We start from the raw sequence: 26,800 nt of genomic DNA on the forward strand, positions 1-26,800 counted from the left end.
GGACTTCTTCTACCCTTCCCATTCCCTGGCTCTGGGCTGAGTCCTTGTGTCCCACCGTCCTCCCTCTAGTGGAAGCCATAGGACCCATAACAATCTCTGAGAATTACTGTAGAGTCAGCTGCTCCAGACAAGCTGTTAATTATCAAAAAGCTCTGTTACTTACAGATGGCCAAACTGAAAGGAAGCTGTACTCAGAGTATCGCTAACTCACTGTGTTCAAAGCTTCATTCGGGTTCCAGATGCCCTCTCCTCCCTCTGACCCCCAAGCTAAGCAGCTCTCATGTATGGCTCATGGTGACCAGCTCACTATAGCCACTGACTGCATTTCTATCCATGAGTCAGTCTGGTAGCTTGACAGCCCTCTGCACACCTCAACTTGGAAATCTAGAACCTAAAGGTTATTGTTCAGTGGGGATGCTCCTGCATGGCTCTGGGATCAATCTCCAGCACCAAGGAGGGAGGGAAAATCAAGGTGAACTGGCTTCCCACTTTTCTGTGGCTCAGGAGTTCCCATCTACTCCTACCATTTGGCTATCTGTCCCAACCAGGACCCTTGCCAGTGACACTCTTGGACCTATACTGCTTTATCCCCATACTACCTTGGTCACTCCATCTGCTCACAGCAGGCTGTTCTCCAGTCCATTTCTGCCACTTCACCAGTGCTCTGCTGAAACTAGGTAAGCCCCACGCCATTCATTCCTTATGTTCAGAGAAGTACTCTCATCCACTAAACCCTCAGAGTCAAGGCTGGAGGGACCCAGGCTCAGTGAATCACTGGGCAACCAGTGTGGAACCAAACTCTTTCATGACTCCACAGTGCCAGCCAGTGTCCCAACTTCTACCCCTATAACATAGGAACATGCTGATGACCACTTCTTATAAAACAGGAGGCCAAGATGCCTCTCTGTCCCTTCACACTGGCTTTCTTGACCTGGCCTGGCTGTGCCCCTTATCTGGTGTCTGCAGTACTGCTTCTCTCTCCCAAAGCCAGCGGGGTCAGTGTAGCTCTCCAAAGCCTTTACAGGTATCAGATAGTTGGTTAGAGTCTATCCACCTTGGGGATCCCCTGACCCAGCACCCCAGGTTGTCAGCCACACTGACCTGAGTGAGTGGCCAGGGACTGTCTCTACTCTAGTAGGTTGTATTCAGTAGTGGTCTAATTGATGTCTAGGTGAGATTGCCCACTGTGAAGCAACTCTTGAGTGGGAGGGATTTAGCCATGCCTTTCATGGGTTGGGCCTGGCCCTGTTGTCTTAGCATCCTCCCCATCCCTAACTCTCAGGATCCTGAGTTACAGATCTCAGAAACTCACAGGGCAGAGTCCTGGTTAGTTTCTGGCCTCTATAGCTTGGTCCTTGGCTAGCTCTACCCAAGGGCCTGCAGGACCAGGAATTACTACCTTGAGATAACACCCAGCAGGGGATGACACATGAAGGGGTGAGGAAGTAAGGGTCAGCTATTCTTCACCTGTTGGTACCTCAGAATTCTTGGACATTTCCCCAGCATTGGCTCAGCCTGTTCATTAGGGAAGATAGGCCCCTCTGATCTCATGAGACCAGTCCCATCCAGCCCACACACAGGTTCTTGTGCTGCTCCATAGGCAAGCCCTATCCTGTCCTCTGGTGGACACAGTCTGGACTATGGCCCAGGGCATTTCACAGAAATAAGTGCAGCTTCTCTGGGCCAGTTTCCAACCTGGTCTCACAACCTGGTCACATCCAGCTCAGTGGGGATAGGTATAGCACCTGCTGCAGGCATCAGGCACCTTGAACACACACCTGTGTCTGTGGTAGGCAGGTGATCATAGTGTGAAGGCAGGGCCCTCTGTACTGCCCTTGTCAGGCTTTAGGGTGGTGCTAGGAAGGGCTATCTTTGCCAGGACTAGAAGACTGTCATTGTTCATATCTTCCAAACCCACATCCCACACAGACCTTGCAAAGCACTCAAGAGGCCTGAGCCTAGAGCTGAGCTGTCCTAGGGGATGGGAGCTGTGTTTTCTTTTCACCTGGCTCACAGCAGGCAGCAGGGAGTAGTGAGCAGGAAGGGCCCCAGTTCTTATCCTGGGCTAAGAAACCCATGCATGTGGGTCCTGCTGAGGACCAGAGCAGATGTCTCACAGTAAATACAGAAGAGACCTATATTTCACCAGTCACTCCATGGCTTAGAAAAGTCCACAGTCACTTGGGGGTTGCTGTCCAGCCTACAGCAGGTCATAGAAGTAATCCAGGCCTTGGCCCAGCTCCCAGATGGAGACCCCGACGCCCAGCTCCCTGGCTAGCTCCAGCCGCACCTGCAGAGACTGTGGGCAGACAGGGGTGTAGGCACCTGCTCCAGCCACTTCCTTACTACCCCAGCGTACCCAGAATTATCCTAAACATGGAGACAGTATGTGGCCTGGAATCAAGACCACAGGACAGACCTCCAATGCAGATGGCAAGTACTGATACCATTGATATCTGGCCAAAACTGTCACCCCCACCACAGCATTAAGGTTGACAAGCAAAGCATGTGGCACATACCTTCAGAGTTGGGTAGAAGACAACATGCCTCCCGCCGCGATTCCTGCAGAAGAAATGGGACTATGAACCCTGCCTTCTAGGTAGGCCCAAGGCCTACACTCCCCTTCCACCAGGGTTAAGGTCCACCAGCGCTGGGCCCTCACCGTTCCCCATTCCCTGTTGCTCCCTCATCAGTGTCCTCCCCACAAGGCTTCCTGCTTACAACTTGGTGGGCTACAAGTCACTCACTTCTTGTATTCAAAGAAGTGCTCTGCAGCCTGGTTGTCCCACACCACTCGAGGCTTGTGGTCCTTCAATGTCTGTATGTACCTGGAGAGATCAAGTTACCAGTGTGAGAGCTACTCACATTCCCCAGCCCACTCCTAGACCACAGCTTCTATGTGGCTGGCAATCACAGAAAGAGTGAAGAATACATTGTCCCTACAGGTCCACAGAGCGCCAGCAGCACTCTGTTATGTTCAGCCAGAAAGCTTGGGTGGCCAAACCGCAAAGCCCTACTGTATACAAGTCCTGCACTGGGAACAACCCTTTCTGTGGGTCTCCTTGGGGAAGTCAATGCTTTGAACACTGGGAGTCAGCACCCCACTGTACTCTTAAGTACAGCTTCCTCTCAGTTTGGCCACCTGATGTTCTGCTCTGACCTTGCTCTGCCTAGAGCCCAGAAAATAAGCAATTCAGTGTCAATTCAGCTCTACACCAGGCTGAGGGTCAAGGATTAAAGGACAGGGCTTTTGCAAGGACAGTGAGCAGCAGCATTGGCTTTGATAGGCTGAGTCTCCCAGGCTTTCTTTCCCGAGGTGGACATTGCTGCCTCTTTGCCAGAGCTGCAGCAGTGCTGCCCTTCTTGAAGAAAGGATTGTTTTCAACTGCCGGGGCCAGGACTGGAGTTTCAACAATGCAAGGGGGACCAGGGGCACACAGCCATCAGTGCTGCACATCTGAGACCAGAGCAGTGTTCCTACCAGATAGAAACCATCACCACAAGCATGTTAATAGATGGTCTGGGAGATCGTCCTCTGTAGCTGGGAGCCTGCAGGTAGAGGTCTTCTCCCTGGTCTGGCAGTACAATCAACACATGTTGTGGGAGGGTGGTCACAGGGTACATGCAGCTGTAGCCTGAAGTGGGCTGGTCTTCAGGGCTACTGGTGTGGGCTCAGAGGCGTGGGAACCTCCACTATGTGAGGGTGAGGGGCGGGATGGAGTAGCAGAGAACTGCCTTTTAGATCTGACTTGCAGGTGTCTAAGGGTACAGCGCTGGGCAGGTTAGAGGCCCCAACAGCTCCCAAGGTATCTTGGAGACTTGAACAGCTGTCATCTTGTCCAGGAGTGCTCCAAAGAGTGTAGAATGGCCCTGGCCTCATGGTACACTGAGAGTCTCAGCCAATATTCTTTAGAGAACTGGGTCTTTCTTTCTCAGCTAGTGTGTGTGTGTGTGTGTGTGTGTGTGTGTGTGTGTGCGCATGCTTGACCCCATGGGAGCAGTTGTGACCAGAATAAAAGGACCTTATACCTCCCTTCAGCATGAACCCCTGGAACTGAACTGCCTAGGCTTAGAGCCCTCTGGGGCTTGTGTGACTCCTGTGGAAAAATGTGAAGGGCAAGCTCCACCTGAAGGCCAGGTCTCAGGCACAACAGCAAGGGCCACCTCACCTTTCTAAGATGAGACGTAAGTAAGCAGGATGACAGGAAACATGTAGCAATGGAATGAGGGGCCTATGTGAGAGGAGGGAGAGATAGGGAAAAGGAAGACAAGCCCAGAGGATGGCATGAACTGGTCATAGGCATCACCTGAAGTCTATAAGAAGGTACAGTAAATCGTCAGGACAGAAGAAGTTGGAATATCTGCAGTCAGCAAGATCACTTGAGTCTGGGGGTTTGGGGCCAGCTCAGAGACACAACACACACTTGAAGGAAGAAGAATTAAGGACGAGGCATTTCCCAAAGCTAAGAAAAGCCTCAACCACATAGTGAGCCATTCTGTTTTCATGTAACACTCACAGCAAGCAGATCCTCAGGGACAAGACCCAGGGTAGAGGTTAATAGGACCTGGGGAAATTGAGGCATGACTATTAAGGGGTAAAAGACTTCTTTGGGGTTGGGTAATGAAATGTTTTGGAATAGGAAAGGGTCATTCAAGTTTGTGAATGTACTATTTACACACTTTGAAATGGGGGGTGAGGGTGAGTAATGGTATAGGTATATGACACAAGGCCTCTGATGAAAGGGTCAGGAATGCTGATGGAACCATGTGAACCTACCTAGACACTTCACAGAGGGCCTTAGAGCACCAGAGACAGGACGGCCTACATGTTTCCAGTGATAAGAAGGTTCTCAGTCCTTCCTGGACCACAGCCTGAGTCCACTGTGATTTACAGGCAGGGACAGAGGACAAAACTGCTCAGAGATTGGGAAGAAACTCCTACTCTCAGACCAAATCTTCAGTGGAACCCTTAGCCTCCAAGGGGCCTAGAGGGATAACTCAGAACAGGGTTACAGCTCCACACAGCTGACACTGTGGCCCTGGCCCTTTCTAGCTCAGCTGTATATGGGATCCCTGACATCCCACTAAATGCAATGTTCTACAAGGAACTGACTGTAGTTAGACACACTGCCAGGTCAGCACCAACAAAAGCTATGTTGGGGCAGGCTAGAGAAACAGCTCAGCAGTTAAGAGCACTTACTGCTCTTGCAGAGGACCCAAGATTAGGCAGTTCACAGCTGTCTGTAATTCTAGTTCCAGGAGCTTTGGGTCTCTCTTCTTACCTCTGTGGGTACCAGATATATACATGTGCACATACATACATGCAGGCAGAACACTCATACACATAAGGATAAATAAATAGGGGGCTGGAGAGATGACTAATCCATTATGAGCACTGGTTGCTCTTCCAGAGGACCTGGGTTCAATCCTCAGCATCCACATGGCAGTTCTCAGTTATCTATAACTCCAGTTCTAGGAGATCCAGTGCTCTTTTCTGGCTTCTGTGAGCATCAGGTGTGCATGTGGTGCCCAGACATATATGCAGGCAAAATACTCACAGACATAAAGTAATTTTAAAAATTAATATATAAGAGCAAGTCTTTTAAGGCTAGGTTGTAGTCATCCCTACAGGATAGAAGGTCTGGCATTTACTTCTACTACCCTGTCCTTCCCAGGGCCCAATCCTGCAAGCTCAGTCCAGAGGGAGTTCCATCATCTCCTTAGGGTATCCCTCACATGACATCTGAGCTGAGGACCAACTCCAGAAAGGCCTTGAGTGAGGCCAGTGTCACAGACTGACCATGCAGAGCTATCAGGAGACAGAAAGCCTTTTTTTTATGGATCTGCTTGAGGTCTCCTAAAAACCAGAGGAAGTCAAACTGTCTAGAGGGCACAAGAGACTAAAAGCAGACAGAAGGTGTGAGGAAAAGGAGAGTGAGGACAAGAAGGGGGAAAAGATCAATACACAATATATACATTTAAGAAAAAAATATTTAAGGTCACTTAAAAAAACAGGGCCTGGAAGCCAGGAGTAGTGGCACACACCTTTAATTACAGCACTCAGGAGGCAGAGGCAGGCAGATCTCTGAGTTCAAGGTCAGCCTAGTCTACAGAGTAAGTTCCAGGGTAGCCAGGAACTCATAGAACCCACAGAAACCTTGTTTCAAACAAACAACAAAATAAAACAAAAACCAGGGGCTGGAAAGGCAGCTCAGCAGTTAAGAGTGTACAAAGAGTAATGCTCTTGTAAAGGACCCAGATTTGGTTCCCAACACCTGCACTGGGTCAGTCATACCCACCTGCTGTAACTACAGCTCCGGGGGGATCTGATATCTCTGACACTTGCATTCATACACAGATACACACACCCCATAATACACATATCAAAAAAAGAAAAATAAACAAACAGGGCCAGTGAGATGTCTCAGTGGGTAAGATGCTTGCCCCCAAGCCTGATGACCTGAGTTTGGTCCCCAGAACCCATACACTAAAAAGAGAAAACTAACTGCTGCATGTTGCTCCCTGACCTCTACACAGTGCCATGGCATGCTGTGCTTTCCCACCCCAAAATAAATTAATAAAAGTTTAACAAAACAAAAAGCAGGGCTGTCTAAGTGGGTTTGGTCAGAATGTTCTGGCTATGTTGGCATGTACAGAGCTAGCTGGGGCTGACCATAAGGGACTCAGGAAAGTGCTCCACGATCTCTTGGGTCATCTAGAGTGAGATGTGTACACAGGGTGGGTAGGAATGAGGGCCATGCTGCTGGGCCTCTTCTTCATCTGGTTTCTATCTTTGCCATAGTTAGAAGCACCTCACCACAGGACACTGTTATCAGATATGCTGATAATGGAACTTGCCTTGGCCTCACAGGGTAAAGAGGAACATGGGTAGAGATGCTCATCAGCACAGCACGAAGGCTGGATCTCTATTTGACAGGCTGCCTGGACATGATGGCTTCCAAAGGCACCACAGGATAATTACAGCATCACCATGTTGGGAGTATCAACAGCCTATGCTGGGAGGATCCCACACACTTCCTAGCCAGCTGGCCTCAATTAATCACATCACCAAGTAAACTATGGCTCATCCCTGGGATGATTCTGTGGCCTGGAGGCAGAGGAAGCAAGTGAGTTCAGCTTTCATGGGGTAGAAGGGAGGAGGTGATTATTCGGTAAGTGCATGAGAGCCATGTATGTGCAGTGGCTTAGCTGTGATGCTTAATCAGCTTAATTATGCTAAGCCAGCCAAGTGAGGGGACCAGGACAGGCACGCTGCACTTCGTTTTGTTACTGTGAGGTGCAACACCTCTAAAGACAAGCAATGAGCAGGCCATCCCAGAGTTTCACTAGGAGCCCACACTATACCAGTAAGGGGCACTGCTCTGCAAGCCCCACCATGGGGCAGGCACAGATGGTCTACCTGGCTGGTAGAAACAAACATACCACAGTGGCTGGCTTGAGTGAGCTGGCCAATCCCCCTATCACAGGGCCTTGGCTTCATCTACAGCTGAGCAGATGGTTAGGTGGCTAGACCATGTCTCCTCTGGAGAAGACTAGGGCTCTGTGCTGGAGGCTAAGATGGGCTGGCATATCATCCTGAGGCCCTGCTTGGATTCTCACAAAAAGGGCAACTGAAAGGCTTATAGAGATGGCTCAGTGGTTAAGAGCACTGGCTGCTCTTCTAGAGGACCTGGGTTCAATCTCCACACCCACATGACAGCTCCCAACTGTCTGGAACTCCAGTTCTAGAGGATCTGGTACCCTCGCACAAACATACATGCAGGCAAAACATCAATGCATATAAAAACAAATAAATGTTTGTTCAAGACAGGGGTTCTCTGTGTATCCTTGGCTGTCCTGGAACTCACTGTAGACCAGGCTGACCTCAAACTCAGAGATCCACCTGCCTCTGCTAGGATTAAAGGTACGCACCAGGACAGACTGACTGTCTAAATAAATAAATCTTAAAAAATAAAACAAGGCAAAAAGGCAGCAGAATCCTAAAGAGCTTAAGATGCTCCCTTGCATCTCATAGCAGGTCATCTGCCCTGATGGGGCCATCAGGAGAGGAATCTGTGGTGACTGGCATAAAGAGGCTGCATCCTGCTAAGCTGTGTTCTTGGGGGAGCAGCCAGACCATAGGCAATAGTACCCTAACACCTTCCCCTAGATGCTTGCCTGGGGGCCTAGGGTCTTCAGTTGGGCCTTGTCAGCAGGGGATGGGTCTTCTTATCTACAGCTACCTCTCTTATCTGGATCCAACCCTCCCAGAGGGATTGGACTACAACGTGGAAGAGACTGTGACCTGTGGCCCCGGGATTCCCTGTGCCATCAACCTGGAAGGAATTCTGCTTTGTGGGAAAAAAGTCAGCTGAAATCTCTGTGGGGGCCTTGGCTACGACGGTCCTTTGATCCCCTACACAAGTCTAAGTGAACTTGGTAGGTGAGCAGCAGGCAGGGCTCAGCCGTAGAAAGAAGAGTAGAAAGAATGAGGTTGACACATTGCCAGACGGCTGCTGACACTGGTAGGGCACCAGGCAAGGTCGGGGTTGGTAGCCTCAAAAGCGAATCCAAGATGATCAGTGGGGTACAGCTTTCAAAGTGTGGGGACTAACACTGAGTAAAGCCAGCAGGTGCACATGATAAACTTTCCTGACCTGTTCTCCTGCTACCTGCGTCCACCTATGGCCAAAGCCTAACCAAAGGTGGCCCTAGCATGTGAAAATGTAGCACAGCTGGTGTTCTTCATGAGAGCCATCACTGAGAAACGGGACATGTGCAGGCCTGTGGGCTGCGTGCACTCACTGGGATCCAGGTATGAAGACACCTCGTACACAGGAAATCTGCTACCCCTACCCAGAGCCAGTTTTGGGGCTTAAATTGTATAAGATACTCTTCCTTGGAACCCCCTGGGTCCCTACAGGGCGCTGAGGCCAGCCCGGGGCCTATCAGGGGTAGGGCACTAGTGAGACCCTCCCCTTCCTAAGGCCCAGATCTGCTGGGAGAAAATGGTGATGGCAGAGCCACCCCAAACCTGCTTATGAGCAGCAAAACCTTAGGTCAGACATTCAAGGCTTCATAGGTTTAAAGGTCTCTCACAGCTCAAGGTGGGTTTCTGCTGGCTTCTCAGTGGATGCAGAGCCTCCTCTGGGGGTTTCTTATGTCTCTGGTATGGTGTCCCCATGGAATACTGTCGCATCTTATGGAAACAAAAACCACTGATGAGCCTGATCTGCTACTGTCCTGGCAGAGGGGCTCATGACTCAGGTCTACACTTGGTCAGTGAAAGTCACTTAAAGCCAGGGTCCCAAAGTCACAACTTGGGGACCTTGAGGGGAAAGGAATCCTTTACCCATACCACTGGTTGTCAGCTGATGCCTGGGATTTGGGGAGAATAAACTAAATGGAAGACTTAAGATCTGGAAGCTAGAGCTAGCTCACCGAGACAAGAGGATTGTCATAAGACTGAGGCCAGCCTGGGCTACAGAGTAAGTTCCAGGCCAGCATGGGCTACAGAGTATGACTGTCTCCAAAACAAAAGAAAACAGGAACATCAAGAATGAGATAAGGAAGGAAACAGGTAGTTCCTGAGAGTTTTAGCAGCAGGGACGAAGAAGACCACAGCAGTGATTCATCCTGTCTTGCACACATCACACATCCCAGTGGGAGGGCACAAACAGGATGAAGGGATGAGAGCTCTTCACTCTTCACAGCGGCCTGGGAGGAGAATCTATGAAAAATGTCACCGGGCAGCATACAAAGTGTGTAGATGGGCTGGGGGCAGCAACTTTATACAAGGCCTAGGTCCAACTACAGTTGACATCATAAGAAACAGAAACTTGGTGCCAAAAGCAGAAGGTGAAGGCAGAGGGTGAGGAAAGGGCCTGACCTGGAAGCATAAGCACTTCTAGAAATAAGGATGATGAACCCCAGATTCAGGCATGGAAGGAGAAGACCCCACAGGACACCCCCAAATTGGAGGCCTATCTCACCCCATGCTCCTGGAAAGCAGAATTCTGAGTCAAGAGTAGACACCACACAGCTGAGTCATAGCCATAGGGGTATAAAGAAAAAGGGGCCTAACAGACAGGGTAAGAAGTAAACATAGGGGCTGGAGAGATAGCTCAGAAGCTAAGAGCAACTGGCAGCTCTTCCAGAGGTCCTAAGTTCAATTCCCAGGAACTATGGTGCCTCAAAATCACCTATAGTGAGATCTGGTGCCCTCTTCTGGCATGCAGGTGTATAAGCAGACAAAACATTGTCTATATAATAAATAAATCTTTAAAAAAAGGAAGTAAGCATAAGAGGCTTGTCTTCAGGGAGGAGTCAGATGTGGGTCTGGCAACAATTGAGGAGCAGGAGCTGTTCCCACTCAGGGAACTTCAGCAGCCCTGAGCCAGAGATCTCCCAAGAAAAGCACTTGCCAGGCATCAAAGCTCCCTGCAGAAGCAGTGCCTGTGGGACCTTCCTGCTGTTCTCCCAGGTCTTTCTCCCTGCAGGTCAGCCCCACAGACCAGAATCAAGTGGAGGGGCACATGCTCCTTGGTAAGTACCCCTGAGGCAGGGGTCAACTGCAGGGTCAGCGCTCTGGATGGCTCTACAGTCATGAGGATAGCCACGTACGCAAGTCTGGATGGCTATTTTATTCTACCCTTGGGGGATGTGGCCCTGCTGAGTGGGCATCTATACTCAGCCCTGGCGAGGTGAGGCTGGGCAGGCAGCATCTTTCTGCATGGGCAAGCTGGCAAAAGCAACCAATCCGCCAGGCCTAGCCCCAGGGAAACTGCTTTCTCTACCTAATTTTTTCCCTTGGGTAGGCCCATGCCCAGGTTGGCGCACATACGCTCTCATTTTGCCTCACAGAAGCCATTAGTGAGATGAAGATTGAGAGGTACTACCTAACTTTTCTAGCTGGGCAAATCCTGAAGGGCCGGGAGGCTAAGAACAGCCTGTGTGGAGCAGGCAGGAGTAGCCTTCACCTGTGTGGATGCCCTATGTCTAATTCCTGGCATACACATCTTTAGGCACAGGACACAGCTGTGAGAAGCTGACTTCTCAACAGTCTACTGGAAAATAGCAGGTGGTCAGCCCCCAAGGCTTTGACCAGCTTCCCACCTATCTGCCCCATTTTTGGGGTCCTTCTTAGTCAGAAACCCTGCCCTACCTGTGTGCTGTTAGACTTAGACTCAGGACACAAAGCAAGCCAGCAGCTTCTTTGGGCTAGGAGTACAGCCTCTAACTCAAGTCTGTGATGAACACAGATGTTAGGACCAACCAGTTGTGAGGATACAGAAGAGTGCAGATGTGTAAGGAAGACAGAATTTCCCATCCATGGCTTCGGAGCATAGCCCACCCTAACACCCCACCATGGACAGACCAATGGAAAAGTGGTTGGATAAGAGTTGGATAACAGCTTTGATGAGTGTCCACAGAGTACAAACAGCTAGGGGCCACAGAGAAGTGTTCCAACTTTTCCACTCACTGCAAGGGCCAACCAAGGCAACTCTGGGTTTGTCTTGGGGCCAAGGTGAAGAGAAACCTTGAAGCAGAGACTGAATAGAGCATCAGCACTCAGTACAAGGCAGGCAGCCTGGCTTTGGCTCACTTGCCCTGGGTGACACGTGCACAGCACCCTTCATAAAATGTGCCTAGGGGTCGGAAAGCAACAGCTGCACCCAGTGGCAATGACAACCAAATCTTAGCTTCTGGATACCATTCTCCATGAAAAACCACTACAAAAGGGGATGTTTAAATGGGTTCTTTTCGTTTGAAACAGGATGTCAGTATATATCCCTAGCTGGCCTGGAACTTGATACATAGATCAGGCTGTACTGAAACTCACAGAAATCCACCTGCCTCAGCTTTGCAAGTGCTAGAGTAGAAGGTATACGCCATCAGACATCTAAGCAACTAACGGCACCCAGAACAAAGAACCCAGATTTGTAAGGAAGCTAAAATACCTAGCATTTAAGAGTGAAATTAACTACATCTAACACCCTCAGAAGGGGGCTACCCAAAAACAGTCCCCAACCCTCATTGAGGGAGAAGTCACCTGTGGAGGCCAGCTAGAACTGACCCAGAGGGAGACTGAGTAGTGCCACAACTGAATCCACAGATATGTAAAACACGAGCTAGAAAACTCACAGATGAGACAAAAAGAACCTGGGTTGGGATGCTGGAGAGATAGGTCAGAGTTGTTAAGAACACTGGCTGTTCTTCCAAAGGACCTGAGTTCAATTCCCAGCAACCACATGGTGGCTCATAACCATCTATAGTGAGATCGGGTACCCCCTTCTGGTGCGCAGGCACACACGCAGGCAGAACGCTGTATAAATAAATAAGTAAATAAATAAAAGCTTGGGTGGGGTTAGTGGCAGAGAGGGAATGGCAAAATAAACCAGCCTCCTCGGAGACCAAAATCAAAGAAAAACATCTGAAGTCCAACACATCTCAGGAGCCAAGTAGGAATCTTATCAGAGCAGCGTACACCACACATCTGAGGGAGCAGAGAGGAAGAGAGCTGAGGAAACTATCGAATGCTTCCCAAACCTGGTACAAAGTGTAAGTGCACAGAGCACTGAGCACAGGTAACACAGACTGATCCAACTGCCGAAACCCAACAGCTAGTTACTGAAGCGTGGTGGCAGTAGAGAAGCATGTACACAGGAAAAGTGCAGGGAGAAGTGGAAGCAATACTTTAAAACAGAGATGCTTGGGCTCACACTATTAAAACCATGGAGCCGAGACGTTGGAGGAGACCCTCAGTGGAGAAATGATGGGACCAAAAAAGGAAGAGCCAGTCCTGGCCAAGTCCACATGACACAGGCACTGCCCAGAGAACCCATGCTCTAAGCCATGTCAAACCCAGCCAGCCATGTACAACCTTCTCCCCAGTAGCAGGACAACTACACCATGGATGCAGGCCTTGGCTATCGCACTAACTCTGTGGGGAAGATGCTAACCCTGAGGTGAATCCAACAGAGGAGTGGGGCTTTTCACCCAATCAATATCTCAGATTCCAGTCTGCAAAGCCCAAAAGAACCTACCTGTAACCTTCTCAGTCCCAACTTTTCTCCCTTTTTCCAGGAATCGAAACCACACCTCTATGACTGGCCACACCTGGAATGTGACCAGGAGGACTCTGGGCTTACCTGGCCCCAATAACGGGCTCACGGGCATCCTTGGAGGCTGCATAATCCATGCCATAGAAGTTTAGTCCCAGGAGTATCTTGCTTCGCCACTGTGATTTGGGGTCCAGAACCTGGACACAGGCTCGAATCCACGATAATGGAGCATTAGGGCCAGGCCTGCAAGTTCAATGGGGAATGGGACCACTTTTAGCAGAAGACAGGAAGCCCTGTGTCTGACTCTAGTTTGGTCCTCTAGGTCATCTACTTGGGCCTATTTCCTTCTGTGTTATGGCAAATACCTCTCAAGAATTGGGAAGCCAGATGTAAAGGCACACATCTCCAGTTCTTAAGAGGCAGAAGCAGGCAATCTTTATGAGTTCAAGGCCAATCTGGTCTACATAATGAGCTCCAGGACAGCCAAGACTTCATAGAGAAACCCTGCCTCATAAATCAATCAATCAATCAATCAGTGCTGGAGAGATAGCACAATGGTTAATGGTTCAAACTGCCCTTGCAGAGGACCGGAGTTCAGTTCCCAGCACCTACACCCAGAGGTTCACAAGTGCCTATAACTCCAGCCTTAGGGGATCCAACACCTCTGGCCTTTTGAGAACCCGCACACATGCTTATACCCCCAAACGAGACACACACATATATAATTAAAAATAACAGGTAAGTCTTAGAAAAATTAGACACCAAACAAATCACAGAAAAATCTTTTAAAAGGGCAGAATCAGAAATACATCATTTAAGTCTTATAGCAAAGTGGCCCTGGCACCTTTTGATGCCAGGTGTCTTGCATGGGGCAAAGTGCTTACATGAGCCTTCCCCATCCCTGCAGTAAAAGCAGGTCTAAAACACCGAGCAAGGAAGGGCCAGCAGACATGCAGCTAGGGCCAAGGCCCAAGGAAAACAAGTGGCAGACCAGATTATGCCTATTTTACTGGTGACACCAGATTCCACCCTTTGGCAGGGACTTCCCAAAGAATCTAAACTCCTGAGAATGGGGCAGGTACACCAATCAGCTTCCATATGACAGCACACAGGTGCAGAAAAAAATGGCTGTCCCTCCATGCTGAACCACAAAGCCCATAGGCAGATGTCTGCCTGAGAGACCAAGGCGCAACCTGTATCTTCCTGAAGACCCACTGTACCTACAGCATGCTACCAGTCCATACTCACTGCTGTGCTGTAGAGTAGTCATATGTCATGAGGCTGAAGCCATCAAGTATGGGGGCCAGTTGCTCGAACTCCTTGTGTGTAAACATGCCAAGCTGGTCAGTCCTGTGACAAGACAAACCTACCTTGAGTTAACAGGTATGGACTGCTGGTTTTCCCAAGAGTCAGAGCACTCATGCTGTCTGGGATCCCACCCTGTAACCTTTCTCTTCCCTCTAGGCCAGTGGTTCTCAGCCTTCCTAATGCTGTGACCCTTTAATACAGCTCCTCATGTTGTGGTGACCCCCAACCATAACATTATTTTTGTTGCTACTTCATAACTATAATTTTGCTACTGTTAAGAATCATAATGCAAATACCTGTATTTTCCCATGGTATTAGGTGACCCATGAAAACGTTGTTCAATTCTTCCTCTCCCCAGAGGGTCATGACCCACAGAACCCTGGACTACTTTTCCTCAGGGATGGGAGCAATGTGCTATTTGGCTGGGGTCATACATCCTCTAGGTGCTAAAATGAGGGATGAAGTCAAACAGAGATGTCCCTCTTTCCTTGCCCCTGGAAGACTCTGAGCAAAAGAGTCTGGGCAAGAGCTAAACAGCATGTGGGGACTCAGCCCTGTTCTAGAAACATTCCATAGTAGGAACATACAGAAGAGGACAGACTCATAGATGTCCCTGTTGCCCAGACATGGATGAGCAATTTCCCCTTGCCCCACGGCCTGGGCTTCTATAAACACATTATCTTGGCCCCATAGTGTAACAGTTGTTCCTATTCCTGCTCCTAATCCAATGGGGCTCAAACATTCAATCTAAAAACATAAGGATTCTGTGATCTCCTTAAAATGAGAAGGGCTCCCCCATACATAAACTCATTTATTTGAATATTGAGTCACCAGTTAGTTGAACTGTTTGGGAAGGATTAGGAGGTGTGGTATTGTTAGAGGGGGTGTGTCACTGGGAGTGGGCTTTGAGGTTTCAAAAGCTCATGCCAGGTCCAGTCCTTTCTCAATCTCTCTCTCTCTGCCTGCAGATGAGGATGTAAAGATCTTAGCTACTATTCTAGGGCCATGACTGTCTGCTTCTCACCATGATGATCATGGCCTAACCTAAAACTGTAAGCCCCTAATTAAAGGCTTTCTTTTGTAAGAGCTGCCTTGGTCATGCCACAGCAATAGAACAGTAACTAAGACAGGCTCCCACGTGGCAAAGGCTTGCCTGCTCCTAGATTGGACCCTCATTCAATAATTCACCAATGAGCCAGCAAGTGTTGGCATATACCTTTAATCCTAGCACTTTGGAGGCAGAGGCAGATAGATCTCTGTGAGTTCAAGGCCACAGTGAGTTCTAGGACAGGCAGGGCTAAAACAGAGAAACCCGGGCTGGAGAGATGGCTCAGCGGTTAAGAGTACTGGCTGTTCTTCCAGAGGACCCGAGTTCAATTCCCAGCAACCACATGGTGGCTTTCAACCATCTGTAATGGAATCTCATTCTCTTTTCTGCTGTGCATGAAAACAGTGTTCCTATACATAAAATAAATAAATCTTTAAAAAAACAAACAAAAAACCCAGAAACTCTGTCTCGAAAAACCAAAACAAACAAACAAGCAAAAAACAAACAAAAGGAAAAGAATCCACCCATGTTTATACAGGCTCCTAGTATGTCAGGCCCTGGTGTTTCTAGACCTGATGGCTCATGAAGAAAGGCATGGGCTACAGCTGGAGGTTGACAGCCTTTCTTAGTCCTACCTTGTGTCAGGGATTCAGCAGTGCAGCAAGAGGAAGGCTCAGAAAGGTGAGGCTGAAGCCTTTGGACAAGAAGAGACTGCTGGAGCCTAGAAAGCTCCAAGCAGAGTAGCTATACTTGGCAAAGTCCCACACAGGGACCTTTGACTTCACTGAATGCTGGGGAAGAACACTTACCCTGAAGTCTTACAGCAATATCACCCAACCCCCAGACACTCAGCACAAAGAAAAGCAGGCCTCTTCCAATGGCAGGACAAATCTGCATAATAGACATTTATACCTTGCACAGGGAAGGGTCATAGATACTGTCTGAAGATTCCCAGAACTTCTTCCTCTGTTAAATCACATTGTTCAGGCTACAAGCACACTCTGACCCCAGGCTAGAAGCTCAGAGGGAACTGTAGACAGGACCTGTCAAAGTAGACAGTGTCTGCCATCTGCCAGGTAATAGCCCTGCCCATTGTCTGGGTCCTGAGGCCACCAATGCTACTCCCTACTAGTTGTGCTTCTTGGACCAGCTGACCTATTAGTCAGAGCTTACCCCAGAGGTGCGGGACAGGCCAGAAGGCACTCTGCTAATTCACTGTAGATTGCAAAGGTCTGATAACTACATGCTTCTGCCTAGGCACAGCTGGCTTCAGTGCTCAGTGTTGTTTGTAATCATCTGAACTTTGGGTTCACTGCCTATAGGCACAGATCCTTATGGTCACATTTAGTTCCGCCCAGCAGAGCTGTCACAGCACTTGCCCTAACTGTGTCATTGGGGCATTAAGCAGGGCAGGTATGGATGGGGAGAAAATGAGGGCTGAGGGCAAGGACATGCGGAGCACCTGAAGAACAGAGGTGGGTCAGAAGTTCTGACACCAAAGGAGAGGAGAGATAGAGTATAGGGACAGGAGTGGTGGGAATGTTGAGAAGATCATGGGACCCAGTGGGGACAAACTCTCCTCAAGTATGCATTATTCCCAGAGATTCCCTCATGCAGCTTCTCACAATGCAACCCAACTCCACAGGCTCAGACATTAAGAACAGCCCATATGTCAGAATGGCCATGTTCTTAAGTGGTCATGATAAGACAAGCCAAACAGGAACACAGCCAACACTGTCTTAAAATAGAGCAACCTCCTAGGGTAGTTGCTGTCAACAGGAAAGAAGGGATGCCATTGGGCTTCTTATTACCACCCTCCCTGCTGCCATCCTCCTGGCTATGTCCTTGGGAGTTCTCTGGGACCGTGTCATCCCCCTTCTGCTTTTGAGGATGAAAGGCTATACAGAAGCTATTGCTAGAGCTATCCCTTCCCAACCTATCCCACTCCTGTCCCAAAACCCTGGGGAGCTGAGCCATTTCTCTTTGTCCCACAGCACCAGGAAAAAAAATGAGGACATACATGCTTGAGAGACATGAAAACAGCTTGCCAACAGACCATACACAGCATGACTTCCAATAAACAGAAATCACTGCTCATGCTGAAAACCTCACGTTCTGAATTAATTCTGAGGGGAGAACACACTATATCAAAACACATCATTCAGTCCTGGGTCTTGGACAGGCCCCATGCAGGTAATGGCAAAGAAGGAAGGTATCCAGCCCCAGCAGTGAGACACTTTTAAGTGCCACTAAGAGCTAAGATGGGGAATCCTTATACTCAACCCCAGGCTACCCTTTCTTTCCAGTGATGATTACCTTTCCTCACCAGAGAACAGGATTGTAAGGACACTGGGCTGGGACCCTCCAGCCATGTGGGCCAGACACCCTGCAGCAAGGGAAAATGCCCAGATAGTACTGGGGCACACTGTGCTGCTGTGGCAGTGAAGTTGTAGCCTGCAGAAATTACTCATGACCACTGTGAGTGCTAGGTATGAAGCTATGGGCCCAGAAACCTCACTCCATCGCTATCTGCAACCTCAGGGAAGGGGTTTCAACCATGCCTTAGGGCCACCTCATCTCAGCAATGCAGCACCCTTTCCTACTCTGGATAGCCAACACACAAACTTGTTCACTGTCCCTCAGCCCACAGAGCGTTTGCCTCCCTCCTCCAGTCCACCATTAACACCATCTACAGCTGGCAGCTTCAGAATATTAGACTTAACAGCCAGACAGTACACCAACTTAGAGACAACCCTTCCTGGAGCTGCCCTCAACTTTCCTCTGAAACCTCCTGCCCTCGGCCCTGTGACCCAGCCTCCTCTGACTCCTGTTTCTCCATGCTCCTGGGTGGTGAGCCAAGTGTCCAGCTTCTTCCAGGACAACAGAACGGGTATTGCAGGTTTACCTTACAGTCAACAGTCCCTATTGGCCATCTTGCTGGCCTTGCTGTTCCTCTGTCATCAACCTAAGAGGTCCCTAAGAACTAAAGAAGTCAAGGAAATGTGAAAGGCAGGTTGGAGGTTGACCTGACATTTAATTTGCCACACCCCTCACCACCATTCTAGACAGTATGCTACTGGCCCCTGCAAAATCTAAGAGGCTGGCTAGAAGCAGACCTGATATCTCCTATGTCCCCAAGATGGTGTGTTCCTAGCCCCTCTAGGTCTGGAGATCTAATTAAACTAGATCTTCTAATTAAACTAGATATGCCCCTCTACCCTGGTTTTAGTATTGCTGAGAGCACCCTGGTGACCTTGAAAGAAGTGTTCAAGGTCAGCATGGCTGAATAGCTGCCCAGTTCTATAACAAGACCCCAAGGGCCTCAGTGCTGTTGTAGCCCAGCTGGACGCCAGCCCTTTCCCTAGCTGCTCTGACTTAACCTACCTTTGGTGACAAAGGACATAAGTGAATTTTTATTGTTAGATGTCAGTTGTAGGTGCTGAAACAGAGAGAAGCTCATCAAGATGCTAAGCCTTCATTCTCCGAAGGAGCAGAGGGGTTCAGCCTTCTCAAGAAAGACTGACACCCAGCTAGCTCACTCCATTACTTTATTCGAACATTATACAAGGTTAATTGGGGCTGGGAAAGATTCCAACTACCAAAGTTATCTTGCTCTTGCTGTCTGTGAGAGAAGACAACCTACACAAACTCCAGGTTTTCGTGGAGTGTCTTAGGACCAAGGTTTGTGCAGCTGTAAGCTCTCACGTAACACCAAGTGTAGATTCTCCAGAGAAACAGCTCTGGAGACCTTTCTAGGAGGCAGTAGCCCCTAGCTGTCTTCAGAAGCCTCTAGCTTCTACCCAGATTGGCAAGACTGCCAATTTGAAAATTTCCTCTCTGCTACACCAGCCCTAGGTAAACTCAAGGATCAGATAGTTTAAGTGCTTCACACAAAGAAGATGCAGCTTGGGTAAAAACACAGGCCCCAATCCCTGGACAAATGCCTAACTTGGGTTCCTCTCATTGGCAAGGGCGGAATCACTGAGACACAGGTGTAAACCCAGCCTGGGATCCATCAAGACAAAGAGGGACACCTCCTGACCTAGCACCTTGTGGTCAGATCAGCAGACACAGTAAAGGGAGGTTCTAGTAGGGAGGGCTCCTCAGAGCTGAGTCCCAGGGAAGAAAGGAAGAGTATCCCTGCACAACACCAAGCAAAAGACAAGTAGAACAGAGCCCAGCTGCACACATATGTTCCACACATTAAAACATAGCCTGGTCTATGTGGGGAGTTCCAGAACTATACAGTGAGATGTTGTCCCCCCCAAAAAAAGTGATTGAGTTAATGCAGCACCTGCACCGTGCTTGGGCAGCTGACATGGACACTAGTTGCTGGAGACCAACTCTGTCACCTAGTACTACTAGAACTCACTCCTAGGCAAAGTGACAGACAGCCCTCATGCTTTCCGCTTTTCAGGTGCCTACCTAGAGGCACCAGAGCCCACTGCACTCCACAGTAGGTCTCCTGGGATGGGCCCGAATCAAGGTGGAGAACCTGCTGTTGTGTTCAATGGTCCCCACTAATGGGCTGAGAGCTGAGGGAAGTGTATAGAGAAAACCCAGGCAGCTGGCAGACATCCACAGTATACAAAGGGGCCTTGGTACCCTCAAGGTTGGGATGGAGAAACTACCTTGAGCTGGTGGGTCTTAAAAACTGCCTGAGTAGTATCACCTGTAATGACAGGTGGCACTAAGTGACACAGGATAGGTCTTCAGCAACTAGAGTTCCTGTCAGCTGCCCAAGTACCTTATAGGTGCTTCCGTCACTTTTTTTTTTTTTTTTAAATAACATCTCACTGTGTAGCCCTGACTGGCCTGGAACTCATCATATAGACCAGGATAGCCTCGAACTCACAGAGCTCTACCTGCCTCGGCCTCCTGAGTGCTGGAATTAAAGACAGATACACCACACTTGGCTTTCATCTTTATGAGACAATGGTCTCATCATGTAGCCCTGGCAGATCCTGGAACTTGCTATGCAGACCAGGCAAGCCTTAAACTCACAGAGTTCTGCCTACTTCTGCCTCCCAAGTGCGTGGAATAAAAGCATGCACCAACATGCAAAGGCACAAGTCATTTCTGTTATAAGTATCATCAACCTGCCACTGATACCCCAGGACATGGAGGCATATCCAACCACATCCAGCTACTGCTATTTCAGATAGCTGAAGACTCAGAAATGACCAGAGAGAAGGGTACTTTCTTCTAGTGTGTAGGCCAGAGAGCTCAGCATCCATCTGACGGTTTAAAGGCCAAATAGAGAGGGCTGCCTTTGGAAGCTTGGCTACCAGGAGAATTTCCAGGACTCCCACCCAACAGTTCTACATCCCACTCCCCCAATACCCGTTACTGCCCGCTGTACCCCAGGTCTACCCTCAGATGATTCTGAGCCTCCTATGTCCAAGTATTATTATTTCTAAGCCAAAACACCAGTGATTTCTATGCTCTAGGCATGGTGGACATGGGAATCCAATTGCCTTGGCTCCAGTTTGAGTATCTAGGTCTCTACATTTTGTCCAAAGATTCCAAAAGACCTGTACCACATGACTGGGAATGATAAATAGCCAGAGTCTGAAACAAAGGCCAAGGTCCATTCAGTGGTCCCAGCTGGCAGCAGCTTGCCCAGCTATAGTGTAATATGCTATAGACAAAGAAAGTATTGACAGCCTAACCACTGAACTACGTGCCTTGGTGCCCCAGAGACAGATAATGAGCCTAAACTTGGTGGACTCTCATGTTGATGAGCTCCTCAGTAGTGTGTCTATATTGAGGAACAAGACAGGTTAGAACAGCAGGTCAGCTTCCCTCACCCCCACCACCTAAGCAGAAGGTAATTAGCATCCGGAGTTTGTTTAGTTTTGTTTTGGAGTGGGGAACCCATGTTGATGAGAGAGGGACTGGGCCCTTGACTGTTTTCCACCCTTAGAGTGCACTTACCCAGGGGTGACAGCAGGTGGGATGACCAGAATGGCCAGCAGCCGGGCCTGGTGCAGCGCCTCAGCCAAGTGAGTAAGCATGTGGATGAGGCCTCTGTAAGAACCAAGAATGAAGATTAGCCCGGAAAACTGTGGGGTCCCTGGTACCCACTGCTTTGAGGATATAACAAACGAAATCCCAGCCTTAGGCCCTGTCGCAGAACTATAAATTCCTTCATAGGGTTTCCTGTACCACCCTTCAGTGTGACCCCGTGAGAAAAGCTGAGGAAAAGGAGACTCTGTACCCCAGCTGAGTCTGTCTTTCCTCATACTTGGGTGTCCCCAGAGAAGTGGTGTTTTCAGGGCACCAAAGGGCCCAGAACACTGATCCAGAGGCATCCTATTCACCATAAGGCTAAGGAACACCACAAAATACTTTGAGCAGCACACCAGTTATGGGTTCTGGGAAGGAAAATGGGGGAGGACACCTAAAGTAAATACTAGGAGAGCAGGAGGGAAGAAATAGAACCAGACAAGAAGGTAGGGGAGGCAGCTGGTGGTGTACCTCAAGGACAAATGTCAGCTTCTCTCCTCATATGGCCTGGGAGCCCATTTCTCATCCCTCTAGTAGACTACCTGTGACATGTTCAATACTAGCAGCTTCCCTGAAAATGGCCATGTTAAAGGAGCTGGCCCAATGCCAGCTGTGCTCACTCAGGGGAGTATTACTGCTTGCTGTGTAAAGGATGTCTTCCCTCTCTTTTGTACAGTGGGAGCCTCAGGAACAGCTCCATCTGCAGACAGGTTGACAAGTCCTACATTCACACAGCCAAAGCTGAGTACCCTCCTGGCCACAAGACCTGCCTGTAATACATGTATGCAGACAGTCTAGAATCTACTTATTGGCCAAGTCCTGGACAGCAATGGCTTCTGTTTCTCTGATGTGGCCCAAATTGAGCCATAACTTTTCAAATTGAGTATCAGTGATTCCAGTATGACAACTCTAGCCATGAGGGATTAAGGCCACTTAAGTCACAGTTGTCTGTCCTTCTCTGGTCTGGTATACACTTTGTAGGCTGCAGATGGCAATACAAGTATGATACAGTTTTTGGGCAGTCCATCCTCACGCTCCTGTGGCTTATCACTTATCTGCATACCACTTATGCAGATGGACCAGGAGAATGCTATCCATGTGTTGAAGTGCCAGAGGCCCAGGAACATAGAAAGGCAACTGCACCAACGGACAACTTTGCCTGACTGTGGGACAACAGCAGGATGATCTTTTCCCAGAGAACATGAGACCTAAGGACTAAGAGGTGCCTAAGATTGTTCCAGCGGCATTCAGAAGACAAGTGTGAGCCTATCTCATCCCTCTCAAGGGCCCATACTACAGCCACTCTGGACATAGGGACTCTAAGAGTACCCGAGACAGAGTTTGGTGGGAACCTAAGCAGACCAGGAACCTGGCAGGGCCTGTGCTCATAGGGACCTGAAACTAGGTGGCCCTGAAGGCTGCCTGCATAGCCTTTCCTGCCATGACTAGCAGCTTCTCCCTAAACACAGTAACTGTGACATCGGGCAATCTGAAGAAAAGTCCCCAGAGATGAGTCGCACAGTTCCTTGACACATCCACTATGCTCTGGGAAGGCTGGGCAACTACCTGTCTCCTGAGACTAGGGGTTATGGGCTCTACCATCACCTTGAGCTAAGGGCAAGCACATATGTGCCAACTATGTTGACTTAGCTCTTCAAATCCAAGACGGATGCCCATAATGAGAGGGAGGAAGTAGCAACCAGGGCAGTAGCCTCCTTAAATACTCCCACTAATATTCCCTTCAATATCACCACCAGGCTCATCCTGGGACAGTGTCCAAAGGAATGACAAACCAGATGGTTTTAGGGGCTCAAAAACCTAGTCACTATCTATGCCTCAGCCCCATTACTGCTCTGCAAACAGCTCTCCACTGTCCCTGAGAATATAGGCTCAACTAGGCTGCTCCTACCTCCATCTCTCCTACTGCAGACTCGGACTCCCACCCCTAGACCTCCCTATCTTATATTAATGATCCATTGGGAGCATAGACACAGTGCAACTGTGTTTTACTGCATTGCTACTTGATGTGTTGAAACAAATGAATTATAGCAAATCTCTGATGAACAGATTTATAGTCTCCAGAATTAAAAGAAGGGATGCTGGCAGCAGAGTCAGCTTTGGTGGAGCCCCTGCCCACCATGGACACAAAGCTGGGCCTGGGGAGGTCACATGGCACCTAACTCTCAGGCCAGAGCTGGGGTTCTTCAGGGGCACTGCAGGCAGAAGATTCCCCACTAACTCAGGGACACGCTTTTCCCCCTATGGTGGCCCCTTGTTGGGGTCTCTTATCAAGGGCAAGGCCCAGGCACACCTGGTTCTAGGCACACCTTCCTCTCAGAATGGACATCAAATAACTGCCTCATTCCCACCCCTACAGTGCTTTTTTAATGCTTTTTGCATATCAACCAGAACCTCCCTTGCAGGCCACAGGAGCGACATGTGGGGATACTGCCTCCAAGTGGACAGAGTGGAGACCTACAGCCTTCTGTATATAGCAAAGCCTCAAAGAGTAATACAGGGTAAAGGACAGGAGAGTAAAGGAAAGGAGAAGGGCTCAGCCAGCTCTGAGCTGTGGCTTAGGAAGCATATATGGAACTCCCTTACACAGGAAGAGAGATTGGGCTGATTCCAGAGCTTCTACTGCCCAAACACTTGCTGTGGGCTGCAAACCTCTACTGAAGATGTACTAGACAGCCCCAGCCCCATGCAGGGCAAAATGTTCTTGTGTCATCTTCTAAAGGGCAAAATTCCCAATTTGACAGAGCCAAGAAACGCTAGCTATTTCAGGTGAGCCAAATAACCCAAGCTAACTATCAAAAAGGGGCCATTCCTTAGTGCTGTGGTCAGCCTCAAGCTACGTTGGGGCTGCTGGCACTTTCCATGGTTCAGCCATTTCCTGGTTTCCCTGGCAAAGGGAAGGAGGACCCTGTGAGTTTAAGATGTGTTGGCTGCTGGCTGGTGCTGTAGCAGCAAGGAGCCATGAGGGCCTTTTGCAGCTTCGTCCTAATATATTGTTCCCATGCACTTGGACATTCTTTCCCTAGTAAACATTGTGACCATCACACCCCAGGTCTCGGCCACACTCTACCAGCATCTTTTCAGTCCCAGGGAGTCTGCTTTGTGAGGAGTTTCCGCAGTGAGAAAGTCTTCACTTGGATCCAAGCTGAATATCTATAGTATAGACCCGGCCACCCTTCTCTCATTGAGTCCTCTTGGGTGAGGATTCCCCCATTTCCTTTAACCAGCCAGGAAGGGCCGCCTGACTAGCACAGTGATGTGATGTTATCAGGACAAGCTGCCTGCCCCATGGCTATTCCTGGCTTCTCTGGGTAGGCCTCCATCTTTTGTAGGGTTCCATCCCCAACCCGGAGCCCAGAGGCTGAGGAAGAAAGGCCCTTCCAGGTAGATTCCCTCTTCCTTGGTCCTTCCTCTGGCTCCTCCAAACATAGGGGCCAGAAAGAGAACTAAGCAGCTGCCCATATCCCCACTCACACATGTTTCTGGCTCAGCAACTGGCTCCAGACCTCCACCACAAAACCTTCAAAATGCTGGTTCTGAAAGAAATGGGCAGGTGAGGAGAAATGGGAATCTAGGAGGGTTGGGGGAAGACAGAAAAGATGCCACTGGCTCTGCCTACCTGGCAAAGTAGCCCAGTCACTCATGAGCCAAGACCCAAGTCTGCACTACACATTCATTAGTTCCTCCAAAGCAGGAAGCATGGGGAGGTGGAATCCCACAGCAGCCAGAAGGGCAGAGGTGCTCAATTGCCCACACTTCTCCATCCCTGCAATAGCCCAGGTATACTGATGGCCAGCAGAAATGGGGTCACCCCAGGAAGAGTTATGGGGTTTTAGCCAAAGGAAGTTTTTTGGCCCCAAAGACAAAAACTATCCGCCTTTGGGACTCCCAAAGCTGTGGGCAAGAGGTGGTACAGCCTAAGTGGGGTTTATGCTATCCACCCTGGAAGAATGGGTTATATAAGAAGATACCCAAGAAACAAGTCAGGCAAGAGGAGCCAGGTCATACTGCCTGTAATCTTAGCACTTGGGAGGCAGAGGTTAATGGATCAGAAGTTCAAATCCAGCCTCAGCTACACAGTGAATTCAAAGGTCTGGACTTTGTGAGATACTGTCCTAAAAATTTTAAATTTAAAAAAAAAAAAAAAAAAAGCCACTGAGATAGCCTAGCAGGTAAGGGAGCTTTCTGCCAAACCTGAAACCCCTAGTTTAATCAATGGAATTCACATGGTAGGAAAGAATAACTCCACCAAGTTTTCCTCTGCCCTCTACAAATGTGCTGTGCCACTTATCCTAAACACACACACACACACACACAAATAATTACATTAAAGAAAAAAAAAGAGGAGCCAGGCAGTGGTAGTCCAGGCACATACCTTTAATCCCAGCACTCTGGAGGCAGAGGCAGGTAATTTCTATAAGTTTGAGGCCATGCTGCATCCTGGTCTACAGAACAAGTTCCGAGACAGCCAAGGCTAAACAGAAACAGAGAAACCCTATCTTGGGGGAAAAAAAAAAGAGGGAAGAGCCAGAATGAGGAGCAGAATGAGACAAGTAGGAAAGCTGGGAGTGGGAGGTACAGCCTGTCTGAGAAGTAGGGCCTCCTGGCCTGTGCTCGAAGCCTTGTCTGAGCTTGGAAGTCCTGAGGAACACACAGGTCTCACCTTTGCCACCTGTACCACAGTCTTGCTGAGCTCTTCTATCTCATCTTCACTGTCTAAGACATTCCGGAAATCATCATAAGTCCAGTCTTCAAACAGAAGCCGAGGTACTGGTGGCAAGAGAGAACACACAGAAAGATTATGGCCCAGAAACACTGAATTACCCTCTGCTGCTTGCTATCTGCAAAAAAAGTGTTCCCTTGACTCCCAGACCAGTTAGATCAGTGATAAGCAGGGAGGCCATCCAAGGCAATCATAGATCTGTCCAGTAGACATCCTAAATCCACACAGCCTGGCAGGAGGGAAATGGGAACAAGGAAATGCTAACATACCGAATACCTATACAGCTGACCTTTCAGGAAACTGGCTGGGCCAGACCCCAGTTCACCTGCATCCTTGCTGCTGCTACCTTGTCTACCTCAATCTGGTTTGATGGCTTCCACTCCTGCACCACAGGAGTGAATGACAGGTCCCCTCCTGGCATTGCTTCTAAGCCTCCAGGCATTTCCCTAAGCCTGAGCCCCACACCCTTCCTCTGCTGCCCTCAGGTTCCTGCTGTTCTTTGGAAAAAAATTTCTTCTCCTACCAGCTGTGAGCCTCAGAAGTATAGGAAGGGTAGGAACAATGTCACTCTCAGGCCCAGCCTAAAGTTTGGTTCCAGGAAACTCAGTAATGCTTGCTAGACAGGAAAAA

The 26,800-nt window shown here is 49.1% G+C and overlaps 1 protein-coding gene across 2 annotated transcripts in view; it reads right to left on the reverse strand.

The window, feature by feature from the left end:
* Chid1 (chitinase domain containing 1) overlaps positions 1-26,800 on the reverse strand; it is a 43,939-nt gene that overhangs the window by 4,974 nt on the left and 12,165 nt on the right. The window contains exons 6-13 of one of the 2 annotated variants that reach the window (XM_021646199.2): positions 26,111-26,217; positions 24,922-24,983; positions 21,358-21,450; positions 14,313-14,414; positions 13,152-13,307; positions 2,748-2,828; positions 2,520-2,562; positions 2,124-2,299 (exon numbers count right to left, since the gene is read on the reverse strand). In XM_021646199.2, the coding sequence (XP_021501874.1) occupies positions 2,201-2,299; positions 2,520-2,562; positions 2,748-2,828; positions 13,152-13,307; positions 14,313-14,414; positions 21,358-21,450; positions 24,922-24,983; positions 26,111-26,217 (743 nt within the window). In that variant the 3' untranslated portion in view covers positions 2,124-2,200. Of the gene's footprint in view, positions 1-2,123; positions 2,300-2,519; positions 2,563-2,747; positions 2,829-13,151; positions 13,308-14,312; positions 14,415-21,357; positions 21,451-24,921; positions 24,984-26,110; positions 26,218-26,800 lie in introns of those variants that run through there. The other variant, XM_021646197.2, reaches the window with a different exon arrangement.

Source organism: Meriones unguiculatus, chromosome 1 (assembly GCF_030254825.1).
Source record: "Meriones unguiculatus strain TT.TT164.6M chromosome 1, Bangor_MerUng_6.1, whole genome shotgun sequence".
Classification (NCBI taxonomy): domain Eukaryota; kingdom Metazoa; phylum Chordata; class Mammalia; order Rodentia; family Muridae; genus Meriones; species Meriones unguiculatus.